General features: G+C 37.9%; 2 protein-coding genes across 7 annotated transcripts in view; one reads left to right on the top strand and one right to left on the bottom strand.

The window, feature by feature from the left end:
• The window catches only part of dhodh (dihydroorotate dehydrogenase), a 58,287-nt gene that overhangs the window by 513 nt on the left and 30,403 nt on the right, over window positions 1–27,371 (bottom strand). The window contains exons 1-9 of one of the 6 annotated variants that reach the window (XR_003676291.1): window positions 9,428–9,552; window positions 7,565–7,777; window positions 7,265–7,464; window positions 5,977–6,059; window positions 4,882–5,069; window positions 3,554–3,667; window positions 2,331–2,484; window positions 2,072–2,231; window positions 1,275–1,973 (exon numbers count right to left, since the gene is read on the bottom strand). Coding sequence is in view for 2 of the 6 variants with exons in the window: in XM_028477075.1 (XP_028332876.1) it covers window positions 2,072–2,231; window positions 2,331–2,484; window positions 3,554–3,667; window positions 4,882–5,069; window positions 5,977–6,059; window positions 7,265–7,464; window positions 7,565–7,777; window positions 9,428–9,445 (1,130 nt within the window). In the remaining 4 variants the exon portion in view is untranslated. Of the gene's footprint in view, window positions 1–1,274; window positions 1,974–2,071; window positions 2,232–2,330; window positions 2,485–3,553; window positions 3,668–4,881; window positions 5,070–5,976; window positions 6,060–7,264; window positions 7,465–7,564; window positions 7,835–9,427; window positions 9,553–27,371 lie in introns of those variants that run through there. The other 5 variants (XR_003676294.1, XR_003676293.1, XR_003676290.1 and 2 more) reach the window with 5 other exon arrangements.
• Window positions 12,579–27,077, top strand: pkd1l3 (polycystic kidney disease 1-like 3). The gene is made up of 23 exons (XM_028477045.1): window positions 12,579–12,972; window positions 13,989–14,081; window positions 14,319–14,338; window positions 14,436–14,460; window positions 14,543–14,604; window positions 14,679–14,741; window positions 14,850–14,996; window positions 15,078–15,190; window positions 15,300–15,423; window positions 15,499–15,624; window positions 16,930–17,143; window positions 17,669–17,847; window positions 18,845–19,075; window positions 19,160–19,261; window positions 19,479–19,657; window positions 20,476–20,622; window positions 20,698–20,900; window positions 21,407–21,597; window positions 21,674–21,806; window positions 24,036–24,231; window positions 24,305–24,521; window positions 25,706–25,790; window positions 26,229–27,077. Exons 1-23 carry the CDS (start codon window positions 12,651–12,653, stop codon window positions 26,273–26,275), a joined length of 3,219 nt encoding a protein of 1,072 aa, XP_028332846.1. The 5' UTR covers window positions 12,579–12,650; the 3' UTR covers window positions 26,276–27,077.

The raw sequence follows: 27,371 nt of genomic DNA, 5'->3' as shown, positions 1-27,371 counted from the left end.
GCTCCCTCCATAGCACTGAAACAGCACTCACAAAAATAACCAACGACCTCCTTACAGCAACGGATTCTGGACTCCTCACCATCCTCCTCGACCAGAGTGCGGCATTCGACACCATCTCTCACACCACCCATCTAAACAGATTAGCTTCCATCGGCATTACCCATACCTCCCTTAACTGGTTTAAGGCAGCACTCAGTTCATCCTACTCAAATCGTTTAAATCAAACCCCTCCCCCGTCACTACAGGTGTGCCCCAGGGCTCAGTCCTGGGACCCCTTCTCTTCATCATTTATCTCCTCCCCCTAGGCAATATCTTCCACAAACATGTTATCCACCTTCACTGTTGCACAGATGACACCCAGCGCTACCTCACCAGCAAACCATGTTCTACCCTCATACACCAATCCCTTACCGACTGCATCACAGAAGTTAAATCCTGGTTAAATCATAATCTCCTAAAACTAAACAGTGACAAAACAGAGGTTCTCCTCATTGGTACAAAATCAACACTCTCCAAATCCAATCGTTTATCCATCTAAATCGACAACTCTTCCATCTTTCCACAGGTCAAGAGTCTGGGTGTCATCCTTGACAGCACACAATCGTAAAAACCCCACATCAATAATATCACCCAGCCTGCATATTTCCACCTCCGAAACGTCAATCGCCTCGGCCCCTCCCTCACCCTGCTGCTATCCTTGTCCACAGTCTGGTCACTTCCCGGCTTGATTACTACAATTCCCTTCTCTTTGGTCTCCCCAACAAATCCCTCCATAAACTCCAGTTAGACTCCATCTTGCTCCCTCAGATCCTCTTCCTCCATTCATCTGTCCACTCCCCCAGCCTGCCTTACTATCATGGGGAGCAGAGCTTTGAGACGCTCTGCTCCCCAGCTCTGGAAATCACTACCTCTGGATCTCAGGAACATGGACTCAACAAAGAGCTTTGAGGGTTTTATTCTGCATTTTTGCAATCTTAACAAAAAACCTAAACAATGTGGACTTGTAAATGCAATGCTTTTACAAAATAATTACAATACATGTATTATGCAGCAGCAGAGGAAAACTAGTTCCTGAAAAAACAAGTCAATGGAGAAGATGCAAACTTCACACCAAACCACTCGAGTGTAGCAATCATAAACAGTTGGTTCACCTGCTAATATCAGTCATGAAAGTTGACTTTTTCTTATATATGTTCCACTTTTCATCAAAGATTGTTTCCCTGTTTTAAAATGAACTCAGTAAGGATGAAAATGAAGAGCGCTTTTAGACATACCTCTTTGGTCCGCACCATGCTTCATTTCCTCGCATAGTCCGGTCTTTCTGCGATATGAGAAAGCTCACTCGAAGTCTGGTGCGGAGCAAAACAAGCAGTCTGGTCCTCTATTTATTGTGGGTCTCGGTTTGTCTCAAACAAAGCATGGTGCGGTTTTTATGATGTGAGAAAGCAAACCAAGACCAAATATAGGACTTTATGTTGAAGCACAATTGTGATGGAGCAAACATTGTGAAACTACAAAAAATGAAATGACCACACATTCAAATGCATCACATCATAGTCAACCAACCAGATTAAACGTAATGCACGGCACCAAAACAGCATTGAATGAAGGTTATTTTGTCAGTTTTAGAGTTCATAAATGTAGCTATACTTAGAGCCTGATAATTTATTTATTTATTTATTTTTTTAAATGTAATTAATTGGTGTTATTTCATTTTAAGAAGAATATATAGCCATGCATTAGTGGACATGCCTTAATGAAGAGATGCCAGAGTGGGGCTGCTTTTACTATGAAGGGAGTTCACCAGAGTAGTGTTGGAGTTTAGTGCCTTGCTCAAGGGCACTTCTACAGGGCTCGAGAGGTGCCCTTGGCACCTCTCCAGCTACCAGAACAACTTCCGCATTTTTGGTCCGCACCGGAACTTGAACTGACGACCCTCTGGTTCCCAATCCATGTCCCTGCGCAATGAGCTACTGCTCCCCCCCCCAAAGAAAAAAACAATTGAGCTACTTTTTACTTGTAGTTGAGTATTTAAGGATATATCAGTACTCTTTACACCTCTGTCACTTACTTAAGAAGTTGCTCCAGCTCTCGCTTTATCTTTATGACAACAGGTGGTCCTTGATAAGCTAAAGCAGTATAGAGCTGAACCAATGAAGCACCAGCTCGGATCTTATCCATTGCGTCCTGCCCGCTGGCCACACCTCCGATTCCTATGATTGGCACTTTACCTGCAATAACATTAAAAAATAACAGAGCTCAGTCGGGCTCAAAGTAATGGGCTGGAATGTGAGGAAATGTAGTCTAACTGATAGTTACACTACACGGACCTTTGGTGAGGTTGTACATTTCTCTGACAGTATTAGTTGAAAGATCTTTGAGAGGCTGACCGCTGAGCCCACCAATCTCTGACTTCTGTGGGTCCTGAAGAGTCTCCGGTCTAGACACTGTAGTGTTGGACACCATTAAACCATCCACTCCCAGCTGCAAGCACGAAACAGATACAGAAGCAGGGCTTAAAGTGTAGTAAACATATCAGAAGTATGAAAGAGAAGCTCACCACAGGTCATCAGATTTGCATTCCTTTAATGCAAAGAGCCTCGTGACAAACCACGAGACAGTTGGTAAAGTATTTAAGTACTTACTTAAAAAGTAACCAAACCCCAAACCCATTTCTTTCTGATGAATAGATATGTATTTGGGTATTAAGTAGTGCTGTTGATATATCCCAATCCAACTCTTAACATTTTTGTTGTCTAATGCCAGAGTGACTGCCCTCTATGGGTTGAAATACCCGCTATTGTAATTTTGCTATAATTCACTTAGGCTGTGTTCAAAATGGCGTACTCCTTACAATGCACTACAAACTCAGTGAGTATACTGTATACTGTCTACTATATACTACGTATGATTAGGAGAAATAGGATGGTGACCGTTCCCACTAAAGTATACTTCCAAGTTTCCCAAGATGCATTTCGAACTTACGACAAAACCTGAAGCACACTGAGGCTAAATACCTCTGTTAATTCAACACCTTTGAAAGTTCTGAAAACATTTTAAATGAGAAAGTGACTAAGTAGAATATCAACATGTGCTCATTTGATCCAAAAGAACTCACGTAAAAACACATTTCATGCTGAAATTTCAGAGATTTTTTGGAGACCCACCATTGTGCAACTGACTAACCTTCCAGTTAACTTCAAAACAAGATCACTATTTATAAAAGCGTTAAAAACTAATGGAAGACGAGAAGAGATGTATTTTTTTTTAAACAGGGATGTTTGATTTTTAGCTTGAAGCCGATCCCAGGACAATTTTACATTTACTTGCAATGCATCATGGGGCGGTTGAGTATGACTAGTGTGCACCATGCACACTTAAAAAATGTCCCGATACAGTATACATGCGGGTATTTCTCGCATACTTAATCTTTCCATAATATCTAATTGAAACACACTACATACTCATTTTGACATCAGACAGTATGAGCAATACGTTAGTATGTGATTTCAAACGTAGCCTTAGTGAAAGTAAATAAGTGGTGAATCCAAACCTCAGTGACAACATCGGCAATATCCTGTTTGTCCTGTGCACTGAGATCTGGAGCGATCTTCACCAGGACTGGAGGTTTGTGTTCTTCCTGCAGGGCATCACGCTCCTTCAACACCTGAGCAGAGTGTTTGGGAATCAGGTGACACAGATAAACACACACAGACAAACAGAGCGAGCGACAACGAATAGACACAAAACAGACAGCTGAGTTGCAAGATCTAAAGATCTAAATCATTGACAATTTTAAACTGATAATTCTGCACCCGTCTTTTATGGCCGTTTTTACGGATTATTCAAGACTGGCCCAGAACAGCTGTGGCTGCAGATGCGGCTTACCTCCAATAGTGTGACTGTGGTGTAAATGAATGATGGTTTCTGTCTACACTATGAGTTTCAGGGTCAAAAAATGCTCTGCATAAATCTAAGCCCTTACTGTTTAGGATTGTTTTACTTCAGGGCAGAGCATATAATGTGAGTAAAAATGTCCAAGAAAATTTTATCTCAACCTGACATTTGTACAGCCTCCGATTTTCCATTTCTAAATTTCCCTAATTCCATCTCAGAGTTGACCCATTTACATGTGCCATTTCCACATCAGTTTACACATTTCCTTTTTGTATCCATTTTGTCAGCTTGCCCTAATTAGACGTCCCTACAGGCTAATAAACTTTCAGAAATAGTGCCAAACATGCTCAATACGGTTAATGGAGTTAACTTCATTCAGTTCATATAGCAGCAGAAATTTGCCGAAACAAGCACGCGCTAAGATCGGGCAAGATTTTGTTTGAGATTTGATGTCAAGCTGATTGCTAAACTCGCTAAAGCTAAACATTACATCACCTGTTTTACAGTGATAAATAATGTGGAAATGTGTAATATTGTCCCAAAACATGTCAGTAAAGCTTTAGTGTGTGTCATATAAGTATTTCCCTTTCAGAAGGTGAAGTCCGTCACATTACGTCAGATTTTGTGTCAATATTTACATGTTGGTCTCTTGGATTACCCGTTAATAGAGACAAATTAGGTGTAAATGATGAATATTTTCCCAAAACATGCATGTGAGAGTATATTCAGTGTCATGTAGAAATGTTTGCTTTATTTGGTTTTAAAAAAAATTATAAGAAGAATGTTAACTATTTTAGGAAATTAATTCAACTTAAACTTTTTAGTTCCTTTATTTTCCAACGTAGATAGCTTTAGCATAATCAAAATGCTAACCTGATCATTTATGAAAGTAGATGTGCTCCCTATTTGACATCAGGATTATTTACTACATGCTGACGTTTTGGGTACAGTGGGATCAGATATTAGTCATTCAGACAATAGTACCATATGTAGGAGCTGGTGGAGCTCAGCCTTCCCCTGAAGGTCACGCAGCCCTGGTGTGTTTGGGCTGCTGACGTTGACCACGAGGTAGTCAGCCAGTGGGCCTAGCACTCTAACCCCCTCAGAGTACTCGACTCCTGCATCCCGGGAAAGCTTGTTCTTTCCCAGGTTGATGCCCAGGGGAAGGCCAGCTGTACACGCACACACACACACACTCACACATATACACATGCACACACACACACACACACTCATACACACACACACACACACGCACACACACACACACACACCCACACACACACACACACACACACACACACACACACACACACACACACACAATAGCAAAGATTCAGGATAATTACAGACTGCATCACCCGACATGCGACTCAACCTGGGCAGAGGATGCCGATGTACCAAATGAGCCTGAAGCAAGTGTGACAAAACTATTTAACAAGGGGCAAGGTTAGGTGAAGAACAATAGAGTTCCAAACACTAGCTTGGAAAGTGGGAATGAATCAATAATTCCTTTATTTAATTGGCTATAGGAGTTATATAATCCTACCATGATTATCAACACATTCTTGCTTGATTTTACTTTTACATTTGCAAGAGTTGAAACAAATGGACTAAACAGAAAACATATCAGTAGGCCACTACCAAAGCGTGTGGTAAGAGTTTGTCCCCTATTGTTAAAAACACACCTTTAGGTATATTTGACAATTTCTTTTCCTGACTGATGTTTTTTATGATTCTGTAGCCCTCATGGAAGAAAAGCTTTTTATCAACGGTTCCTTTGATCTTCACAAAACTTTAAGTTGGATCCCCAAACTGAAGAGCACCAGAGAGACAATTTTCAAGCATCTTTCAACCTCAAGAAACCCATGCAACACTCAACGCAACTGTTTTTTATGTACACATCACTTAGATTTACAGAGTGTAGTGTGTGTGTGTGTGTGTGTTTTTGACCCTTCCTGGAGAGATATTTAGGAAATATTCCCGGTATGTGAGTTTATTCCAATATTTCATTAGCTCGACGTTTACACAGTAAAAAAGTCAAAAAATATTTAGTGGAATGAACCAGAGATTGCTAACCTTTACTACGCTCCTCTTGTATTTGTTCTCTGGCCTTTAACCGAGTCTGCACTTCAGACAAACCGCAACTGTTGAAGCCATACCTACACACACACACACACACATAAACAGTAAAACAAAGGTTGAACACTTCTCCAACACAATACCATAAAAGCTGTGAACATTAAACGATTGAAACTGAAGGCGTTTTTCTAACAGAGCTGTTCTATTGAAACATTACATTACATGCTTGATGTTCAGGGACCTTTAGAGTTTTTAAAATGAATTTCAAGCTGTTCTTAATTGTTTATGGAAAACCGTTTGGTTAAACTACCAAACATAACCAAAGTTTAAAGAAAACACAAAACATTCTGTAATAATAACTATAAATAAGTTTCCACTTTAGTAAACAGCATATTAAATGCATTCCTTCGTTATGGAGTGTTCTTCAAGTTGCTTATTTATTCCTATAACTTGACGTGCCCTTAACTGTCTGAGTATCAATAACAAAGCAGTAGGGATGTAACGATTCACTCAACTCCCGATACGATTCGATTCACGATACTGGGTTCACGATACGATTCTCTCACGATTCATTTTACAAAATGGGACTGTACTTAAATGACTGAAAAATATTCCTTTATTTTTTGGGGGGGGAAAAACTAGAAAATACTACTATTTTCCTTTTATTTTTCATTGTCAAAAGAATTCCTTGATGAACTATTCGAACAATGCAATTTAACTAAAAATAAATCTTGAATGAAATAAATAAAGGAATAATACAAATGAAGAAGCCTATTCATTTAATTTCTGGTTCCATAGTAAACAATACAAAACTGCATAATAGTTATTTGTTTTTTTTAAAGTGCAACTGAAAATGTATTTTGTGACTTAACAATTGGACCTTAAAAAAAAAAAAAAAACAGTCTGCACTGTATTTGCGTCAGATATTTGTTTGAACCAGCAGAGGGCGATGCTAACCCAGTGGTCGGTTGGCATGCAGCTAAGTGCAGTGAAGAAGAGATGCTATGCTAGCAGACAGAGTTAATAGAAAAACGTGACTTTTACAGATATTCACTTAATATTACAGACATTCTTTTGGTGCTAAAGGGGTAAGGAATCATTTATGAATATGTTTAAGAGTAGAAGGCGGCCAGAAAGAAAGTATTAGCAGATTTCGCCCGCCGCCATGACTTCTGCGATTCAATTTTCACAGCATCGATGTGAACCTTGATACCCTATGAATCGATTTTTAACTGCCTTACGATTAATCGTTACATCCCTACAAAGCAGTCTTTTTTAAATGTACCTGTTGATAATGGCATCATCTGCAGGGAGTCGAAATACGCGCGGTTTGGGGTTCCCATCCTGAGGTTTGGGCGTGATCGTCCCAACCTCAACAAAGCCAAAGCCGAGCTTGTACAAACCATCCACAGCTTCACCATGTTTGTCAAAGCCTGCTGCAATCCCAACAGGGTTTTTGAACTTTAGTCCAAGAATGTTCACTTCCTGGAAAAACATAAAAACCAACAAAAATAAGTTTTAATTAAGAATTATGCCATATATAATTAAAGCAAAACAACTCAAAAGAAGGTACAGGAAGTCTCACCAATGAGGCAGGGTCCCTGTACCGGTTGAAAGGAACCAGACCCAGGCCGATCATCTTCACAGCCAACACGTGTGCGGTCTCTGCCCCCACAATCCTCTGCAGCAGGGGCATCAGCTGGTTGGCATAGAAACGCTCATCTCCCACTACTGTGAGGTAGGAAGCAAACAGAAGGCTTCCTGAGCTGATGATCCTCACAGCTTCCTTTAACTGCTTCTGTTGACAGGAACGTGACAAATGTCACATCAAGCGTTCATCGTCGTCATGGAGCTGCTAATAGTTACATAGAGGCATTTCCTGAATCAACATGTTTCCAATAACAACAACACTATGTACATGGTGTAATGATTAATAAGGTCACTCATAATATCAAACTAAATGATACACAAAACACTGACACAAGTTAAAAAAAAAAACGCACAATGCTGAAAATCCTTAAACTGTGGTTTGTCATAATGAGTTATTAAAGTCATAGTATTGAGAAGGAAAGTCAGAATTATGAGATAGAAAGCCATAGCTAAGAGATAATTATTTGTAATGTAAATTTGCACAAAAACTTACAAAAATGTGACAGAATCATTTTGCAATAGACTTATTAATGTACTTGTGCTATTTTCTACACTATGTACTATGGGTGTGTATTGCCTGGCATCTGGCGATACGATTCGTATCCCGATACATACGTCACGATACGATACAATGTATCTCGATATTAAAGTATAAGGCGATTATTGCGATTTTTTTTAACATATGACCTAAGAAACAACTCATCTGTAATGTGTACACCTTCATGAGAACATTATATATGAAATTTATTTTATTGGCATATATTACACTCATTGGCTTTGACATGCTGTGACTTTAGTGCAACTTAACTGAGGTATATGCCTAGAACAACAAATAAATGCATAACATTAGTACTTTCTTTTTAGATTTTATTGAAAAAACACAAGCTGGTCAACATGCTCAGGTTTCAGAGCACTTCTTTGTGCAGTTACAATGTCACCTGCAGTGGAAAAGACTTTCCTGGTTAAATAAAGGTTTATATATATATATGTGTGTATTAAATTAAAAAAAAAAAAAATGGATGCATTTAGAATCAATCCGAGAATCGCGCGATGTAATATCGCGATATATCGCCGAATCAATTTTTTTCAACACCCCTACTTTATACCATGTGTTGAATTCTACGTACAGCATAAATAACCAAAATGTGTGTTTTGAATTATTTTTTCTAGTCAAAGTGTAATTAATAGTAGAATGCCAAGAGTCAGTGTCGGTAGACTGCTGCAAATGCTCAGTTTGTATCTCATAATTATGACTTTAACAACTCATAATTAAAACTTTCCTAACTCATAATTATAACTTTCCTAACTCATAATTATGACTTTACTAACTCATAATTATGAATTTACTAACTCATATTTATGACTTTACGAACTCATAATTATGACTTTACGAACTCATAATTATGACTTTACTAACTCATAATTATTAATTTCCTAACTCATAATTATGACTTGCCGTAGTGGCGGAAACGGGCTTCCATATTATGAAGCAAACGATCCTAAGGGAAAACTAAATATTCTAAATGTAAAAAGCTTTGACATTTATGTCTCTTATGTGTCAACGTGTCAGCCATGGTTAGAAAGAAAGAGTCATGTGAAAGCCTAACTAAAAAAAATAACTTTTAATTTAAGCTGTAAATGGTCCTCTAGCTAGAGTCTAGCATGCGTCTCTGTGGTCATTTCAGTCAGGTTGAAGCTGTGCTGTTTTCAGCTTTAATGAGGCAGACGACCGCACAAAGTGTTACTAACATTACAATTTCAGGGTAATCACTGTTATAAAGTGTCTCTGTGGATTTACCTTCAGTCGTGCCGCCATGAAGTTAGCGGATATGTCTTTGAATTAAAGGACATTCAGTGCATTTCCTCACATGTTACACAAACACAAGCTCCCGTCTTCCTTTGTGTAATCTCGCGATACTTTCGTCTTGCGGTTGTGACGGAGAAAGCGTGTGTAAAAGCTAAATGCTTTACGGTGGATTCTGCCTTGGCATCACCGGCGGCCATCTTGCCTCGGGCAGCTCTCTGACGTAGTCCGTGGAACCAGAGGAAAGATGAGACAAAAGAATTGCAAGATTGTTGTTGACACAAGACTTTTTAGAATATGTTTGTTTAATCAATCACTGAATGTTTCTTTTGGACACCTTTTTACAACTATTTTAATGTGGTTATTCTAAAAGTATCCTCTGTCCTCCATGTGTATACCTCCACAGTAGTCTAGTTCTGGGATTTCAACATGCAGTATTTCTTGATGTGTATTTGTAAAGGGAAATCTTGTTCATATTATTAATTGCAAATAAATGTCATATTTATGAAATATTACTATGATACAATATTTTTTATTTATTACTTGTTTAAACTAAACATTTAATAAACTTTTTTTTTTTATCATTTTATATTCCTATAATAACAGTATACATATGTCTCCTGCTGCCATTCTGTACGCCGAGTTTTAGTAGCTCATATATTGATTTGACATATTAATGACTTCATCCAAAACTATTCACCCATTAGTGAGGTGTTAAAACGACACCTATGACCTTTATAACAAACTAAACCGTTTGAAAATGGTAGAAAATTGAGCAAGTGATTGTTATTTAAAAAGTACATGCACCACTACTACACAATCTTATGGGTGAACGAGCTGACCGGGACAAGATGGCCGCCAGCGCGGACGATTCGTGGAGAAAAGAAGAAAAAAAACCCTACATATTTATGTTTGTTTAACTGACTTCGCCTTTTATTATTGACCGAATATATTTCAATATAATTTATTGGGTCTCACGCAACACATTATTATTACATTATTCAAATCAATGTCAAAACAAAAAGAAACCTGTTTCACAATGGTCTAACCCAATTCACGTTCGCTATGGGTGGCTCAGAATTCTATAAAATTCTAAAACATATCCCAAATATATTGTCGGCTAAGTGGCAAAGCTAATACCTAGGAGAAAGAGTTTTATTAGTCTATTCACTTTTTAATTGTACATGTTACAGTCCGAGAAAACAATGTAAGGCACATTTGGAAACCCCTAAAATGGACTGTACCATTTGTTACAGCGAACGTAATACGCGGTGCAGTCCAGCGGCGCGCATGACTTTTCATTTAGAGATCAGATAAAAGATTAAAGATAACATAGCGCACAAGCACGCGTACTCAATCACTCACACGCGTGCGCGCAAACAAACAGGCACGCACACACACGCATACACACACGCACACACACGCACAGTATCTAAATAGTGTTTTTTAATCATAAAATATTCTTGTATATTTCATTTTTTTATCATATACACAAGTCAATATATAATATTATAGGTAATCATTTACAAAATACTATGTATATAAATGTATTCTATAATAATAATATGCCCATATATTGATAATAAAACATGGGAATGTAATATTAACATATTTTACAATATACAACAATGATAAAAAAAAAAATTAAAAAAAAAACATACAATGACATATTTAGAAAATACATATTTTCTAAAATTTATAACATGGTTTTTTTTTTTTTTTTACATTTCTTTTACAAGTGACAGAATATAAAATCCCACTTTTAATTTCCAAATGTTTTGGTGAATGTCACTTTTCAACCCCTGGTCCTTTGACTCTCTTAAGGACCTACCAGAACCACCGCACTTAGTTCCTCTTGACTTTGAGGAGCAACCGCTCTACTCTGAGGTCCTCCCGGATATCAGCTGTCCTCACCTTATCACCAAGGCAGAGTCGTACTGATGAAGATAGAGGTGTTTATTTTCAACTCGTCTGTATTTGGTATATTTTGTTTACCATTTTTTATTTGTACCTAATTATATTGTATTGTTTAATGTTGTTATTTCAGTTTCTGGTTTGTTTTGTCAAATAAATATGCTTTACTGTTTGTGCAGATTATATCATGTACTTCTGAAGCAGTGTTAAGTTTAAAAGCAAATTTTGATTTAGTTTTAGTCATAGTCTTCTGACTAAAATATTTTTGTTTTGTTTTAGTCTAAATGTAGTCATCAGGGCTATTTTAGTTATAGTCTAGTTTTAGTCAACTCAACAAATAAAGTCAACTAAAATAGACAGGCTAAAAGTTTATGCTTTAAATTACTTTTTTTCTTCCAATTATCATTGATCAACCTGATATGGGATGATATTAATGTCTGTAAATACACAGACAGATTTGATGTGATCAATGTGTAATACATGAGTTCTGATTGAATTCCGTCACATGTGACGCAATTATAGTTCCGTTTTTATTAGGTAACAAAATTATCAATATATTTTGATACAGTTTTTGTTCAAATGTGTTTTTTTTAAATTGAAAGTGTCTATTCGTACGGTTGCCATGACAACCACCAGTGCTATTGGTAAGTTTACCGAAGTACACATTAGGGTTAGGTTTAGAATATATAACCCTATATCGCAACAATTTTTAGGCTTAGGGTTAATCTTACTCACATGACCTAAATTGGCCAATGACTGACCTATCACATGACCTAAATTGGCTAATGAGGGGCGCTGCGACGGATATAATGTCGGTATATTGATAGGGCAACCGTACGGATAGACACTGCCTTTTAAATTAGTCATAATGTAGTTATTGTCACTTTAGTCAACAAAATTAACACTGCTGTGAAGAAGTTGATTTTCTTTTTATATACATTGTCATTAGGCCTATTGATTAGATATATATGTTTCCTATTTTTGGAAACAAACATTCTATATGTTCTCATTTCCAGGTTAAATACTATAAGAGCATCAAAGCATTTGGCCATGAATTAGCTAAAAAAGAAAGAAAGAAGAGATCATCATTTGTTCATGTTCTTCAGACAGGATGTTCACTCAGTGACGTCTTCACTTTGCATCTTGTTTAAATGTCTTAGGATTTTCCTAATGTATTAAGAATATACGCAGTGCTGTTTTGGAGAAAGCCTCCTGGTTTTCCTATCGGGGATTTTCCAGTCTTGGCTCAGTTGCTGTTGCATCACTGGTCCACACAGAACTGGCTCCCTACAGAACCACAACTATGACTTTTCTACTTTTGTCGTCTGCATTTCTGTGGATGTCCTTTGGATTGCCGTTTGTGCCGGAATTTTCCGAGGCCTGTCTTGACTTCCAAATCGGGTGTAGTTATAAATTCAGAAATATCAGCATTGAGTTTGTTAGTAGTGTGAAAACTTGGTCCCAGGCCAGGAACACCTGTATGGAGAATGGAGGACAGCTCCTTGGAGTATTGACCAACCCAATGATAATCTTCCTGGATGAAATCAGCAGAGGGAAAGACATCAACCAATTCAGCTGGTGGGTGGAAAAGCAGATCCAAAAGGAAGGACACAAACCCATCATAAGTATGTGAAACATTTATTCTTTTCCCTCTGTGTCAACAATTCAAACACAAAGAGAAAATAGTATGTTTAGATTATTTAACATTAGTTTTATTTTCAAGTGCAATAAATTAGGAAGTAAAGTGAAGGAAATGCACAAAATGAGATGATGCATATTTTGTTTGTATCCAGTAATACTGGGATTAAAGGTATATTGTTGGAAATTATTGGGAAAGTTTGCAAGTCAGACTACATTTGAATAGGTTTGAGTACTTTGGCAGAGGAGGATTGGGTCTATAAGACATGGTTGGAATAACTATATAATCAATAAATGTCACTATTAAGAGCTGGTTTTTCTTTCGGGTTCTAGTGTCAGAATGTGTTGTGCTCTCACAGACTGGTATTATAAAAGCCATTGTCTTTGGGCTAAACCTTTAGTGACAACAAAAGAGCATTTTCATGATTTTTGTTGGTACATTTTTTTTAATACTTAGTAAAAAGAAAAATATTGTAAATTCCTCTGAATTCAAAGAGAAATCCATAAAGTTCTTTGACTTGTTCTCATCAAACATGTTTTTTTTAAAAAAAACATCCTCAGATGAAGAAGTTTTACTTGAATCTGCTTTAATATAATCTTTTTGAATTATTTCACTGCTTTACATACTGTATGTATTTTGAAGAATGTGAAGAGTTATTTTGAAAACTTGTTTTATTTTACACTTACTCTAATTATTATCCCAGTTAATGTGTTTTATAGCATTAATACATTATTAGTCCAAGCTAATAATGTGTAAGCTGCAGTCTTCAACGAGTCCAAGGCATCCTCTCACATATTTCTCACCTTATCACACATGAATGTAAACTTTTACAGGAATCTTTCTTTCTCTCTAAAAAAAACATTATGTAACACTGAGAGATGACGTATTAGAGCTGACATCATTTACCTGTTGACTGGTACTTTTCAGAATCAGAAGGGATTATAAAGATCTATTCATTATTTGATGTCATATCCCACTTAATGAGTGTTTTTGTTTCTCCAGAAATTGGTGACAGCTGCACATACCTGAGGCTCAACCCTCTTCAGGTCTTAATGTCAGACTGCAATCAGACCCGAGGCTTTCTCTGCTCTCACGGTATGCAAATCTTCATCACTGCCTGAGAGATACCATTCAAACCATTTAGTTTAATCTACTTGTTCAGGTATATTGTACAATATCAAGCGTAATTGTTTCCATTTGATGCATTGTATCAAAAGATTAACACGGAGGTAAAATGCAATAAATGTTGAGACAATTCAATGTTTGATGTTTATGACCATTTCATTTAAAAGTACACATTGAATTTGTTAAAATCTTCTTTTATGGTTTCAGATATTGCTTTGACGAAAAAGGTATGAGGTGCCATTCTCAGATAAAAACAAGTCTCTTCTGCTTTCAGGTTCAGCTCTAATGTGTTTGTATTGTTTGCTTGTTTATGTTTATTTCCAGAATACACTTCTCGCCCAGCATCCAAGTGAGACTGAGACTTTACATTAATTTGAACATTTGTGTGCATTTTTTCTCTTTCTCAAATAAACACAAACATTTGATTCCAGGGCCCAAAAGAAGTGTGGAGGGCATGGGTGCAAACCTCAACGACATCGACATTTTCCTTGAGGTGAAAAAGTCCTCTGCTTGTCAAACATTACACAGAAAATCCCTCAAAGGTAATGGTTGTTGTTTGTGACACAGGAAGCAATGAGTGAGCTGAGGCGAGTGGAGACCACAGGGGGAGAGCCAACAAACAACGTCAGGGTGGGTAGAGTCATTACGCAAAGACTCGTATTCTCGTATTGCTCAGGTCTTTGTCTTATCTCTGCATTTCATGCCATGTTCAATGTTTTCTTCTTTTCCTTCTTCAAGGACAACTTTATCAAGTATTTGCTTGAAGCAACGCAAAACTTAAAATCAAACAACGAAACCATCATCAGTCATATCATTAACTGCAGTATTGGAATCCTGCATCTGTCATTGACTAAGTGTGATCTAGATCGCAACCCCAACCCACTGGTATGTTTTTGTACTGACGGAAACATGATTGAGATACACACTGAGCATTATCAGATGCTGCAGCTTTTTTTTTTCCTGTAGTCTTTGTTCGAGAGCATCTTGGAAATATTTTGGGAAATTTCTTTGTTGTTGGGAACTGACCTGAAAGAACTATTTGTCCTCAAACACCCATTAGGCACCCTTTATCAGATCACGTGAGTACTTTCACACTTGCAAGAGCCATACTTACTTATTTTCAGGAAGTTATTAAAAAACCTACATTAAAATAAATTCAAATACTGAAATAAGATTTTCCTTCCGCAGACTGATACCTGAAGATATTGGAAACTTTACGTTAGGTTCAGTGGAAGATGGTGAGAGGGTGAAATTTCCTTCATTTTCAGCCCTCGCGCCTCACCTTCAAGGTTACAGCAAAATCATAGCTCAGGTTAGTGTGTATGATCACTGTGTTTTTGTATCTTGGCATCCACAAACTCTTTACACCAGCTTCTTCTTCTTTTAGTTGGCCACCTTCGCATACAATCCTCATCCAGCCGATGAGAGTATATCAGGTGTCCTCAGCAATGTGGTTCTCAGAGGTGACAATGGCTTCAACATCAGACTGACAAACCTCCCAGAAAGGATTCAGGTAGAGCTTTAGAGAGGCTCATTAGCTACTTTATCATTAGTGTGGTAACGCTGACAACTGTGGGGAAGTCTTCATCGTATGGATTGTGCTAAAACAAGATTAAGAAAATGTTTGGTGTTAAAAGATTAAAAAACAATTGTCCACCGTCTTCTCTGAGATATTGTGAATGAGCATTAGTAGTACGATTTGTCCAGTTTTCATCAAACACACGGAATATCTCTTTAAATGTGGGCATTGCCATTTTCAAGATTTATGCCAATCAGCGTTTGCATATCATGTAGTTATTATGTTAAGCTTACCCCCCCGTATTTCCAGACCCATAATGAGCCTGTGGTGAAATAGCATTACAATCCCACTTGTTAGCACATAGTTATGTAATGTCCACTTTCTTGGACGTTGTGATATTACTTCTAATAAGACCAGGAATGTTACAGTAGATGAACTTTAATGTTGCACTAACCAGGAAACAAAAAAATCAGAAAATGTTGGTGGGCGCAGCATTTAGACGCTACTATCAGCCATCTTACTACAAGTCTACACATGCCTTCCAGCTAAACAAGGAAGACACCTTAAAAATGGGTAAGTCTACGCTACCATGGCAACCATCGGCTGCCTTTTAACCTCATAAAAGTGGTTGGAGTAACATGAATGAAGTAATCACTATGTATCAAATATGTCGACCTCCACAACCGGGCTTTTAAACTTGTTTTTATTGCACCTAGAGCTTCTAAATCAGAGTTGGAAGGAATATAATAATAATAACATAATACACAAATTAACTCCCAAAACACACAAACTGACAGCAAAATGCACAAACTACACAAAAACACACACAAAAAAAAATTCAAAAAATAACCAAAATTATACATCATAAAACACAAAACGACAACAAAGACAGACACAACAACCACTTAAACAAACAAAATGACTACAAAAACACACTACAGAATAGGTCCAAAGACCCACAAACTGTCAACAAATGGACAGGAAATACAAAAAAACAACAACAAAATTTAGAAAGTGAGCCTAAAAATGCACAAATCAACAACAAAAATGCAAAAATGACAACAAAAAAAAACACGTAATCACAAAAAGAACACAACAAACACCAAAAACACACATAATGACTCCAATAACACACAAAATGACTAAAAACTGACAAAACATCAAAATCACAAAGACAGAAAATGTTGATAATGTGGCCCTCGGAACAGATACAATCACATTTGTGTGGCCCCCGCTGTGATTATAAAAACACAATGTCTGTGATGACACATTTTAAATATAAATCTATGCTTTGTTTAGATCTATCTTCCTCGTCCAAACGCGACAGAGCTGCTGAACAATACATTTCAGCTGACGAGAGAGGAACAGTCAGTGACCACGATGAACATCACAGACCCAGAAATGACCGTCATCTTCAGCGTGGAGCCCAATACTAATGTGTCTCTGAAACTCACCCTGTCTCATGGGTCTCCTGACTCAATGCCTGCCAACACAGTCATCTGGAACGACACAGGTTGCTATCATCACACTTGTCATTGTGTAACATATACTCTGATTCTGCAGATTTTTATGTGTAAAAGTGCAATGTCAACTAATATTAGTACAAATATTTTTCTGTGTGACACAACAAACATTCTTAGGTATCCTATGTAATGTATAGATTTGGACATTGTTGCTGAGTTTTACACACATTTGAGAGCAAAATAAGATATTGTAAACCTTCAAAAGAACTGTTTTACTTAAGATGATTCATATACGGAGACTTTAATGACCTTCTTTTAAACTCAAGGCCCATAGGCCAAATTCATCCAATTCAGCCGGCAGAATGATTTCAAATGAGTAGAAAGCATTGCTTCATAAGTAAAACACCTTATTATGTAGTTACAGATGTGTGTTAGTGTAACTGATTTTTTTTGTTTTTTTTTTGTTTACTAGGACCATATAGTTTGTACAACATCCCTAAAAACACAAACAAGTTTCTGATTTTTTTTTATTAGATGAACTATACAGTAAACCTTACCACTACCTTTTTCTCTAGTGGGTTCTCGCTGGTTAATAACACCAGAAATGATGCGTCACACTCCAGGATCCTGGTTTGTCACTACCACAATCTATGACAGTGAGACTCAAAACGTGACTTTGAGAGTGACTTCCTTTATGAATAAGTGCCTGTTCTGGAACACAGAGAAGAATAAGTGGAGCACTGATGGCTGCATGGTAAGTTCTAACCTGCTGTAAAGGAAAGTTCTCACTAACTAAGGTTACGGCTAGGGATGTAACGATTCACTCAACTCCCGATACGATTCGATTCACGATACTGGGTTCACGATACTGGGTTCACGATACTGGGTTCACGATACTGGGTTCACGATACGATTATCTCATGATTTATTTTACAAAATGGGACTGTAGACAAATGATGATTGAAAAATATTCCTTTTTTTTTTTTTTTAGAAAATACTGTACTGTTTTCCTTTAATTTTTCATTGTCAAAAGAATCCCTTGATAAACTATTCAAAACAATGCAATTTAACTAAAAATAAATCTTGAATGAAATAAATAAAAGAATAATACAAATGAACTAGAAGCCTATTAATTTAAATTCTGGCTCTATAATAAACAATGCAAAACTGCATAATAGTTCTTTTTCTTTTTAAAAGTGCAACTGAAAATGTATTTTGTGCCTTAACAATTGGACTTTGAAAAAAAAAAAAAAAAACAGTCATTGCATTGCATTTACGTCAGATATTTGTTTGGACCAGCAGAGGGTGGTAACCCAGTGGTCGGTTGCCATGCAGCTAGTCTGTGCAGTGAAGAAGAGATGCTATGTGCTAGCAGACAGAGCTAATAGATAAATGTGACTTTTACAGATATTCATGTAATATTACAGATATTCTTTCAGTGCTAAAGGGGTAAGGAATCATTTACGAACATATTTAGGAGTAGAAGGCGGCCAGAAAGAAAGTAGTAGCAGATTCCGCCCGCCTGCCTACACTGTTAAACAAGAGAGGGATAAATATATAGCGCCCTCTGCTGTTTAAAAAAAGTACTGCGTATCAACCGTGATACCTATGAATCGATTTTTAACTGCCTTACTATTAATCGTTACATCCCTAGTTACAGCTGTAACTTCTGCTGAAATGAGCATTTGCTGATTAAACAAACGTGTGTGTAACCGCTTTGGTTACACACACACGTGGTGACTTTACCACAGGTCGGAGAGGACTCTACACCAGAGCTCACACAATGTTTGTGTAACCACCTCACACTCTTCGGGAGCTCCTTCTTTGTTATGCCAAACTATGTGGATATTTCCCGCACAGCAGAACTGTTTGCGACTGTGAATAGAAACTATGTGGTCCTGGCCCTGCTTTGCGTTTTCTTCGGACTCTACCTTCTGACTCTGCTGTGGGCCTGCTATGCTGACCGCAGGGCTCAGAAAGGGGTCAGTCTCTTCAGCCATGTTGCACAAAATAACATGTATGCTCACAACCTGTCACCTCACAGTATGTTTTTGTTGACCAAACAGAGGAAGATGACACTGTTGGAGGATAATCACCCCGGAGCTCTGTACAACTATCTGATCAGTGTCCAAACGGGGCATCGCAAGAATGCTGGGACTAGTGCTATTGTAAGACCATTTTAATTTATCCATTAAATAACTGTTACTTTGACGATCAACTATCTAGATATTGTTTTTCACAGGCTGTAGTTCTAATTAAACTATTTAGATCAAAACTACACCCTTTAACTATTTCTAAGATGCAAAGCATAAGCGACCAATGAGAAAAAAAGATTGCATAAAGACGTAAGGAGTGTGTGATCATCAGGCTTTTTCAATCCTGTAGGTCACTGTTACCCTAAGTGGCTCTGAAGGAGAAAGTAGCCTGCATGACCTCACCGATCCCGACAAGAAGGTGTTTATGAGGGGGAATGTTGACATGTTCATACTGGCCACACCCTTTCCGCTGGGCGACCTCCAAACCCTTAGGCTGCAACACGACAACTCTGGAAGTCATCCAGCATGGTGCGAAAGACTGAAGATATTTTACCAGCACATTTATTACTAATCATAGAAAAATGTTTACTTCTGTTGACGGGCTGAAAGCCATGTTATAACTTGGAGAAATACAAAAGTGCCTAATGCAGCGTTCACACCGGATGCAGCGTGAATTTTTGTGACATGGGCACCGCATGAATGCTTCCATAGGATTGAAAAACATTTTCCCCATATTCGCTTCATATGCGCATCTAAAGCGAACATATACTGTACAAGGCGCCAACCAGACTCCCTTTCTTTTCACCAACTATGAAGGACCCCAGTAAAATCGCTGCTTTTTATCTTCTGTGGAAGCTGAAGAGCCGTCAAAATGCTCGACACCGGCGTTCCTGGATTCACCAGGTTAACCAGCGATGCATCCAACTCTGTGAGTTTCACTGTTTTCTTCAGGAGCTGCGCCAAATCCTTCCTGGTCCTGGAACAAAAACTGGCCACGCCACGATTATTTTTTCCTCCATGCTAAAACGGGTAAAAAGACCAGTGTTCGTGTTGACGGCCTGACATCATTGACAACAAGGACTCTGATTGGCTTTCGCTAATCATTCCGCGCTGCCCAACAGGATAAGAATTTGCTTCTTACCTTCCCGTTGAGTTTGTATGTAACCTGGACGCACAAATCTTTTGCGCTGTGTCTGGTGTGAATGCAGCATTATAAGGCGAGATGATCTTAATGACTTGTCCAACTCCTTGGTAATGAAGTTGCATTTAAAAATTAAAAAAAATTAAAAACAACCCTGAAATATAGAATTTATCTAGTTGTTCTTCGCAACGCTCTTCATTAAAAGGTACATAAATAAGGTGGTGGTACAGGACCTGCAAACACACCGTGTGTGGCACTTCCTCTGTAACTGCTGGCTGAGCGCTGAGAAAGATGCTGGTATAACCAAAAAAACCTTTAACGCTGCAAAGACTCACGAGATCGCCAGCTTCAGGTGAGAGTCACAGCATGAATTAAACATATTAGCTCACCATGCATGAGTTGCATCATTTCTCTTGCTCTCCCCTAGGAACATTTTCCAGAGCAGAACATGGACAGGCTTCAGGGATGAACACATCTGGGTGTCCATCATGGATCCTCCCTCACGGAGCCCCTTTACACGAGCACAAAGGGTTTCCTGTTGCATGTGCCTCTTGCTCTGCACCATGGCCATCAATATTGCCTTCTGGAACCTACCTGAAGATAAGAACGCAGCAGTGCTCTTTTCTATTGGTAAATGCAGTCTTTTGCTTTTTTAGCACTTTCAAAAACTTGTGCACAATAGTAAGAATAAGACAAAAATCAGTCTACTTAAACACTGTGATTCCAATAAAACAAATTATCTCACTGTATAAGGTTACTCTACTTGCTGTTAATAGTTCAAAATAATTTTCAATGGTTTTTTTTTTTTTGTTTTTTAAGTCTAACTTTAAACAAATTTAGGCAACATGACACGACGAAAAAAAAAAGGTAATTTACAGATTCTTACACCACATTCATAGTTTTCTGGTCAAATGTATCATTTAATATTCAGATACAGTACATCCTCAGAATCAGTGAAATTTTGTATCATTAAAACTAAGCCCCAATAAAAGGTGGCAGCTCAAACTGGTACTAAGGTGTACCCAAAGATGTGCCTTTGGAAATGATTCTGTGTAAGTTTGAATTAGTGAATGTTTTAGTAATACATATCGGTAAGGTATGGCAAAATTGAGGATTTGTGTTTTGCTGCTTTCCAGGATCATTTAAGCTCACTTGGCAGGAGATAATAGTGGGCATTCAGAGCGGTCTTCTCATGTTCCCCATCAACATCCTCATCATCACCATCTTTCGAAGCATTCGACCTCGAATTGTATCAAAATCAAAAAAAGAAGACAAGGAGAAAGCAAATGCACAGCCATCTGTAGTCACTGTGCCGACACTACTCAGGGTGAGTTTGCAGAAAGAAGTTTACTTATCTATGGAATGGGTTAGCTCAATGATGATCTGATGTTCTTCTTTCTTAGGATGCAGAGGAGGTTATTTCATTAACGTGCAATTTTAAGAGAAACCAGATGTCTGAAATCCCTCATCTTGAGACCACTGCTGATCTTCTTGCTGCTTTAGACAAACTACATGTGCTAATCCAGAATATTCAAGGTTCAGTTTGTCTTTATTCCCATTCTTCTTCCTTCTAAAGTATATTTCACTAAACTTATCCTAATGTAGTACTCGAGACCGGTCTTGAGACCACATTATAAAGGTCTTGGCCTTGTATCGGACTCAAAAGCATTTGTTCTAGGTCTCGTCTCGGCCTCTGGGTGGCCAAGACCAGACCCCTGTACCAGGTCTAGCCGTAATACAGATCGATTTTTGTCTGGATTTCCAGGGTAATCAAGACCAGCACCGAATTCTGCTATTCTTCAACTTTATTAATGTGATAATGAGGAGAAGAATTTGGTACAATGATAAATATCCTTGATTTATGCGTTCTTTAACTGTTCAACCTTGTCATGGTTTTTTAAATTGATTTTATGGCCTCAGTATTGACTTGGTCTTGACTCGGGTCTCGAATCCAAAAAGTCTTGGTCTTGTCTTGGTCTCTATGCATTCTGGTCTCGGATATTGTGGTCTTGAGCACCACACTAACTTATCCTCATCAGGGGTCTCATTTATAAACGCTGCGTACGTACAAAAGAAAGCGTACGCCATGCACTTATAAGCAAAGTTTGGGACTTACAAAAACAAACTTGTCCAAAGTCATGGGAAATGGGAAACTTCGACCCCAACAGGAGAAGAATGAAATTAAAGACAGCTCTCTGAAATTGATACATTTGTGTGAAATAATCAAACATTGCACATTTCACAATACATGTCATATATGATGTATTTGAAAAACGAAGGAGAAAAACATTTTACTGACGCCCCAGGGGAGTGAGTGATGTGTGCGTGTCTACTTTATACAGTTTTATATTGTGTCTATTATTATTAATAATAATAATAATAATAATAATTGTAATTAAAATCACATGATATTTGTGCAAAACTGCTGATCAGTTGGCTACAACACCTGTAGCTGCTATAAAAAGGAACACACTTACAATGTGTAGAGACACACAGTGGCTTATCTGGCACTGCTGGAGGACGTGGCGCACTGGAGACTCCGGAGGGAGCAGATCTTCAGAGACCATCGAGATCTATAGGCAGGATGAGGACCCCCGTGAGGACAAGGTGCTGTGGTATGAGGACAGACGAGGCCTCACTCACCCCAGCACCACCGACCAGTAAATACCCTGGGACTGATGAAAAATACGGTTTTACTTGAAAATAAATATTGTGAATTAGGTATAGTTACAAAGCACATATAGTGCATCTGTGCCCCTTCCAACCTCCGTTACAACACAGATGGGTTCCCCAATGATCCTCCAGCTTTCTGTCTGTGAGATAAGCTCCCGTGCGCTCTTTCCTCCACCTGTTGAACAGACTCTCTTCCTATGGAAAGTGATACACATTTTCTCCTCCGCTTCTATGTCTGACCATTTCTTTTTCACCTCAGTCACAGTCTGACGCTCTGAGGCAATGCAACACAATCTCCCTTTCTGGCATTCGTAATGCGCACCGTGTCACCAAATTACACTCTCCCGCGTGTGTCCACCTCAACAATATATACCTCCATCTTGCAATGAGTAAAACTGGTTTTATTTGCTCGTTTTTTCCCCTCGGTCCATTAGTGGATATTGATTAACGGCGTTCACTTGACCTTTTATGGGCACCGTATGGGCGGAGCAAGGTGTTTCCTCACGTGCGACAACTTTCCAGTTGATTGTGATTTAAAACCGGAAACAGACGTTGACAAACATGTCCTCTTTTATTTATATTTATTTATAATTATTTTTTTTTGGGTATGCACTTCCTGGTTTTTACCATACGCCAGCTGAAGTGATCTTACCGAGGCACACTTTTATGTTTCATATTTCTCATCTATGAAACGGAGCGCTGCTCTTGTGGCTGCTCCCCAGTACTCCCGTACCTGTCCCCAATGTGATATGCTATTGTCTTTCATGTTTCTTGGTCGGGATGTAACTAAAACTGAAGTTCCTAACAGAAAAATAAAGTTCTTTGAATTTGATACCACAAACAAGCACATACATAAAGTCAAAGTCACCTCTAATCTCAAAGTAAACCAAGGGAGGCAGCATCTTTTACCTGATGAACTGAAGAAAAATGTGTGGTTCAACAAAAAAAAAAAAAGATTCATACAAGACCCTAATTGACGAACAGCTTCCAGATTTTTCTTCAAAACGGAAAAAAAACCAAATGTGTTCTGTATACAAAGACAAAGCTTTACTACTCTCCTCAGACACTGATCAGTGTGTAAACACATTACAGGGGAGATTGAGAGCGACCCCCATTGGGTGCACTGCAGCCGCTTCCTCCTGGCCGGCCTCTGCCACCTTCTCCTGGGCCTGCACCAACTGGACGAGAAGCACTTCTCTAGCTCACAGGAGCATCAGCAGATCCTTGCACTGACCAACCTGCTGGTTTCCAAGTCGGAGATGGTCTTCAGCAGCCATTTAACCAACTGGTCAGCCTCACAGCACACACACACACGCATAGTCATAGGTCAAATTTAACTTAAGTGTTGTTTGCCTTCTCAGCCCGCCCCCTGTGAAGAAGAAGAAGAATTCTGCGTGCTGCTGGCTGCCCTGGTGGTGTGTGTTCCTGGGTTGGTTTCTGCTGGTGTCCATCAGTGGAGTTTCGACTTTCTTCACTCTACTGTACGGTTTTCAGTACGGCAAGGAAAAGTCCATTAAGTGGGTCTTGTCTCTGGGACTCTCCCTTTTTCAGAGCATCTTCATACTGCAGCCTCTAAAGGTGAGTGGGTTCATGTCACAGATCAAAGAATGATCAATGGTTTAGTTCAGGGGTCACCAACATGAAGCCCACAGGCCCCAGGTAGCCCACATGGACCATGTGAGGGGCCTCCATCTAAAATTGGATTTACTTTCCAGGATTCAAACTCACAAAGATAAATACATATGACTGATGTAGTTAGTATTTAGTAGTTAAATATTGCTATAAAGTTTCAGTATTAAATTACCTTCTTTAAATGTTTATATTCACAAAAACATTGTGACAAATGTTTTTAAAGCTGCAGACTTGGTGTATGGGTTGTGGTAAGTTATATATATAATGATATAAAATAAAAAATAAAATAAAAAAATATATATATATCTTTTAAAACTCAATGTTTTATGATTAGTTAAAAATTGTTCATTTGTAGCAAGTGAAAATAGCAACATCTGGATTTTCTATGAAATGTAGAAAACGAAACTATCAAATAAATTAGGAGAAATAAAATGTTGCATGTTGAAACTTAAACATTTCCGATCTTTTTTAGGTCACTGCTCGCCTTATTATCTTACCCTCTCATTCAGTGTTTCTCAATTGGCGGTAGGTGCACCCCCTAGGGGTATGCGATGGCACTACAGGGGGTAGTTGCGGGAGGGAGAGTGAAAAATCTACAAACAAAAGCATGAAAAATATGGGAATTTAAAATGTGTATTTTGGTTTTCAAATGATAATCATAAAATTGATGAAGAAAATTATCTTAATATAACATGAACTGAAAATACAAAGGTCAGTCTTGGTTCAAATCAATTCACAAGGCACTAAATGCTATTTCTTTCCAGCTATTTAAAAATTTAGATCATCTAAAATGTGTGTTAGCCCTCATTCATTCCATCGTTGTGCTTTATAGTTGTTTTTTTAATAGTATACTGAGGAAAATTTTGTAGCTGTACAAAGGGGGTGCTTGGATTCAGATATAAGAGAACGGTGGTACTTGAGTCCAAAAAGTTTGAGAACCACTGCTCTAATTAATGTGAAACTGTGAAAATGAAGTATTTAAGAATTTTTAAACTGGTTCAGACTATACATGCCTATGAAGTAGCTCACAGTGTCAGAAAGGTTGATGACCCCTGGTTTAGTTATTTCAATAATACAGGGTCACAGTAAGTGTTTGTTACAGCAGTCTTTGCCGTGTCTTTGTCCTACAGGTGATAGGCATCGCTGTGTTTTTCGCCCTGTTGCTAAAGCCTGTAGCTGTGGAGGAGAGTGAAGAAGTGGAGCTTGTACTGAAAGGTAAGAGAACAAAGCTTTGCATATCATTAAGTACTAAAGTCACTTTGGATGCACGAGAGCCTTCAAGACTATATTTGAATGTTTGCAATGCAAATGTCTTCAACAGTAACCATATTACAATTTGAATAAGGTCGTCATCTTTCTAAAAGTTTGCCAAGGATAGAAATTCCACTTTATTTTGAAGAGGGACAATATATGGAAAAGTCTGTGCAAGAAAACATATAGTCAAATCTACAGTAATATTACAGTCAGGTCATCAAATTGTCAAATGTGTTAAGTAGGATATTCCATCCATGTGAGGTTGAGTAGCGTGGCTGTAACTAAGCACCAATTTGAATTAATTTAAATGGGGGATCAGTTGAGTTTTGTCTGCATTTCCACAGCTTTACAGCCCCAGGTGCATCTGTAAACTACTCTATTATCCTCTCCCCCTAACAGAGCAACAAAACAAGTGCAAACTATACACTGGCAGAGAAACCCTGTGAGGACTGCAGTCGACCAATCCCTACTTCATGAAATTAGATTTTCTGTTCATCAATATGTGTTTCACACACTAATAAGGTCATTTATGAATGTATGTCCAATGACTGACAAAAGTTGTTCATATGCAAATTGTATATAAGCTGACTGTTAATGTTAGCATCCTTGTTTAGATGTGCTATATAGTGTATGTAGCCTTTTTTTGTGTGTATCAATGGTTGAATGTGACTTTATGAGCAACATAGAGGCTTTTACTTTACCTTTGAATAGAACTGTAGTGCACAGATAGGGATACATAACAGGTAACATGGCTCATTGAAAATAATCTGAATATTTTTATATTTTCAAAACTGTATGTTGCAAAAAAAAAAACTAATAATAATCTCTGCATCCTTTTATTGAGGAACGGTTCAGGTTTACTTGTTTAGAAATGTTTTCTTGTGATATTAATGGATCTTGCACTGCTTTATGAACCCTGTTATCTGTATTAAATTGACAAATAAACTTCTTCGTAAAGCAAATGCAACACTAGAAAATATTATTGTTCAAATGAAAGGATTTTTCTTAAATTTTCCGCTTGCTGCTATTTGAATATTAATTATAATAATGCTGACGATTGGAGTGGCCACAGACAGACACATGAAGAGGAATGAATAACCAAAGGAGGCCATTAGGGAGCTAACTGTTAATGGAGCAACACTATCACTGACAGCAAGTGTCTAGTCCTATTATTGTCTGTCTGAGATCCTCTCCTGTGTCTTCTTTATAAGTAATGTGTGAAATACAACTACACGGTGATCTGTAGATATTCTAATGTCCCGTCTGACCATCTGTGCTTTTATTTGATGATAATTTCAAGATTTATTTAATAAAAAAAATTATGCAGTCATTCTGTATTATAAAGACGTCTTTATATAAAATGTGTTTTTGACTTTACTGGAGAAACCACAGATGTGATCGTCATGGCAACCAGCGAGGGGACACTCCCACTCAAGAGCAAGAGCAGAACCAGGCTTCAAAGAAAAGCTATATATATATATATATATATATATATATATATATATATATATATATATATATATATATATATATATATGTGTG

Source organism: Gouania willdenowi, chromosome 3, assembly GCF_900634775.1.
Source record: "Gouania willdenowi chromosome 3, fGouWil2.1, whole genome shotgun sequence".
Classification (NCBI taxonomy): Eukaryota; Metazoa; Chordata; class Actinopteri; order Blenniiformes; family Gobiesocidae; genus Gouania; species Gouania willdenowi.
This window is presented reverse-complemented; position numbering and strand designations above follow the sequence as displayed.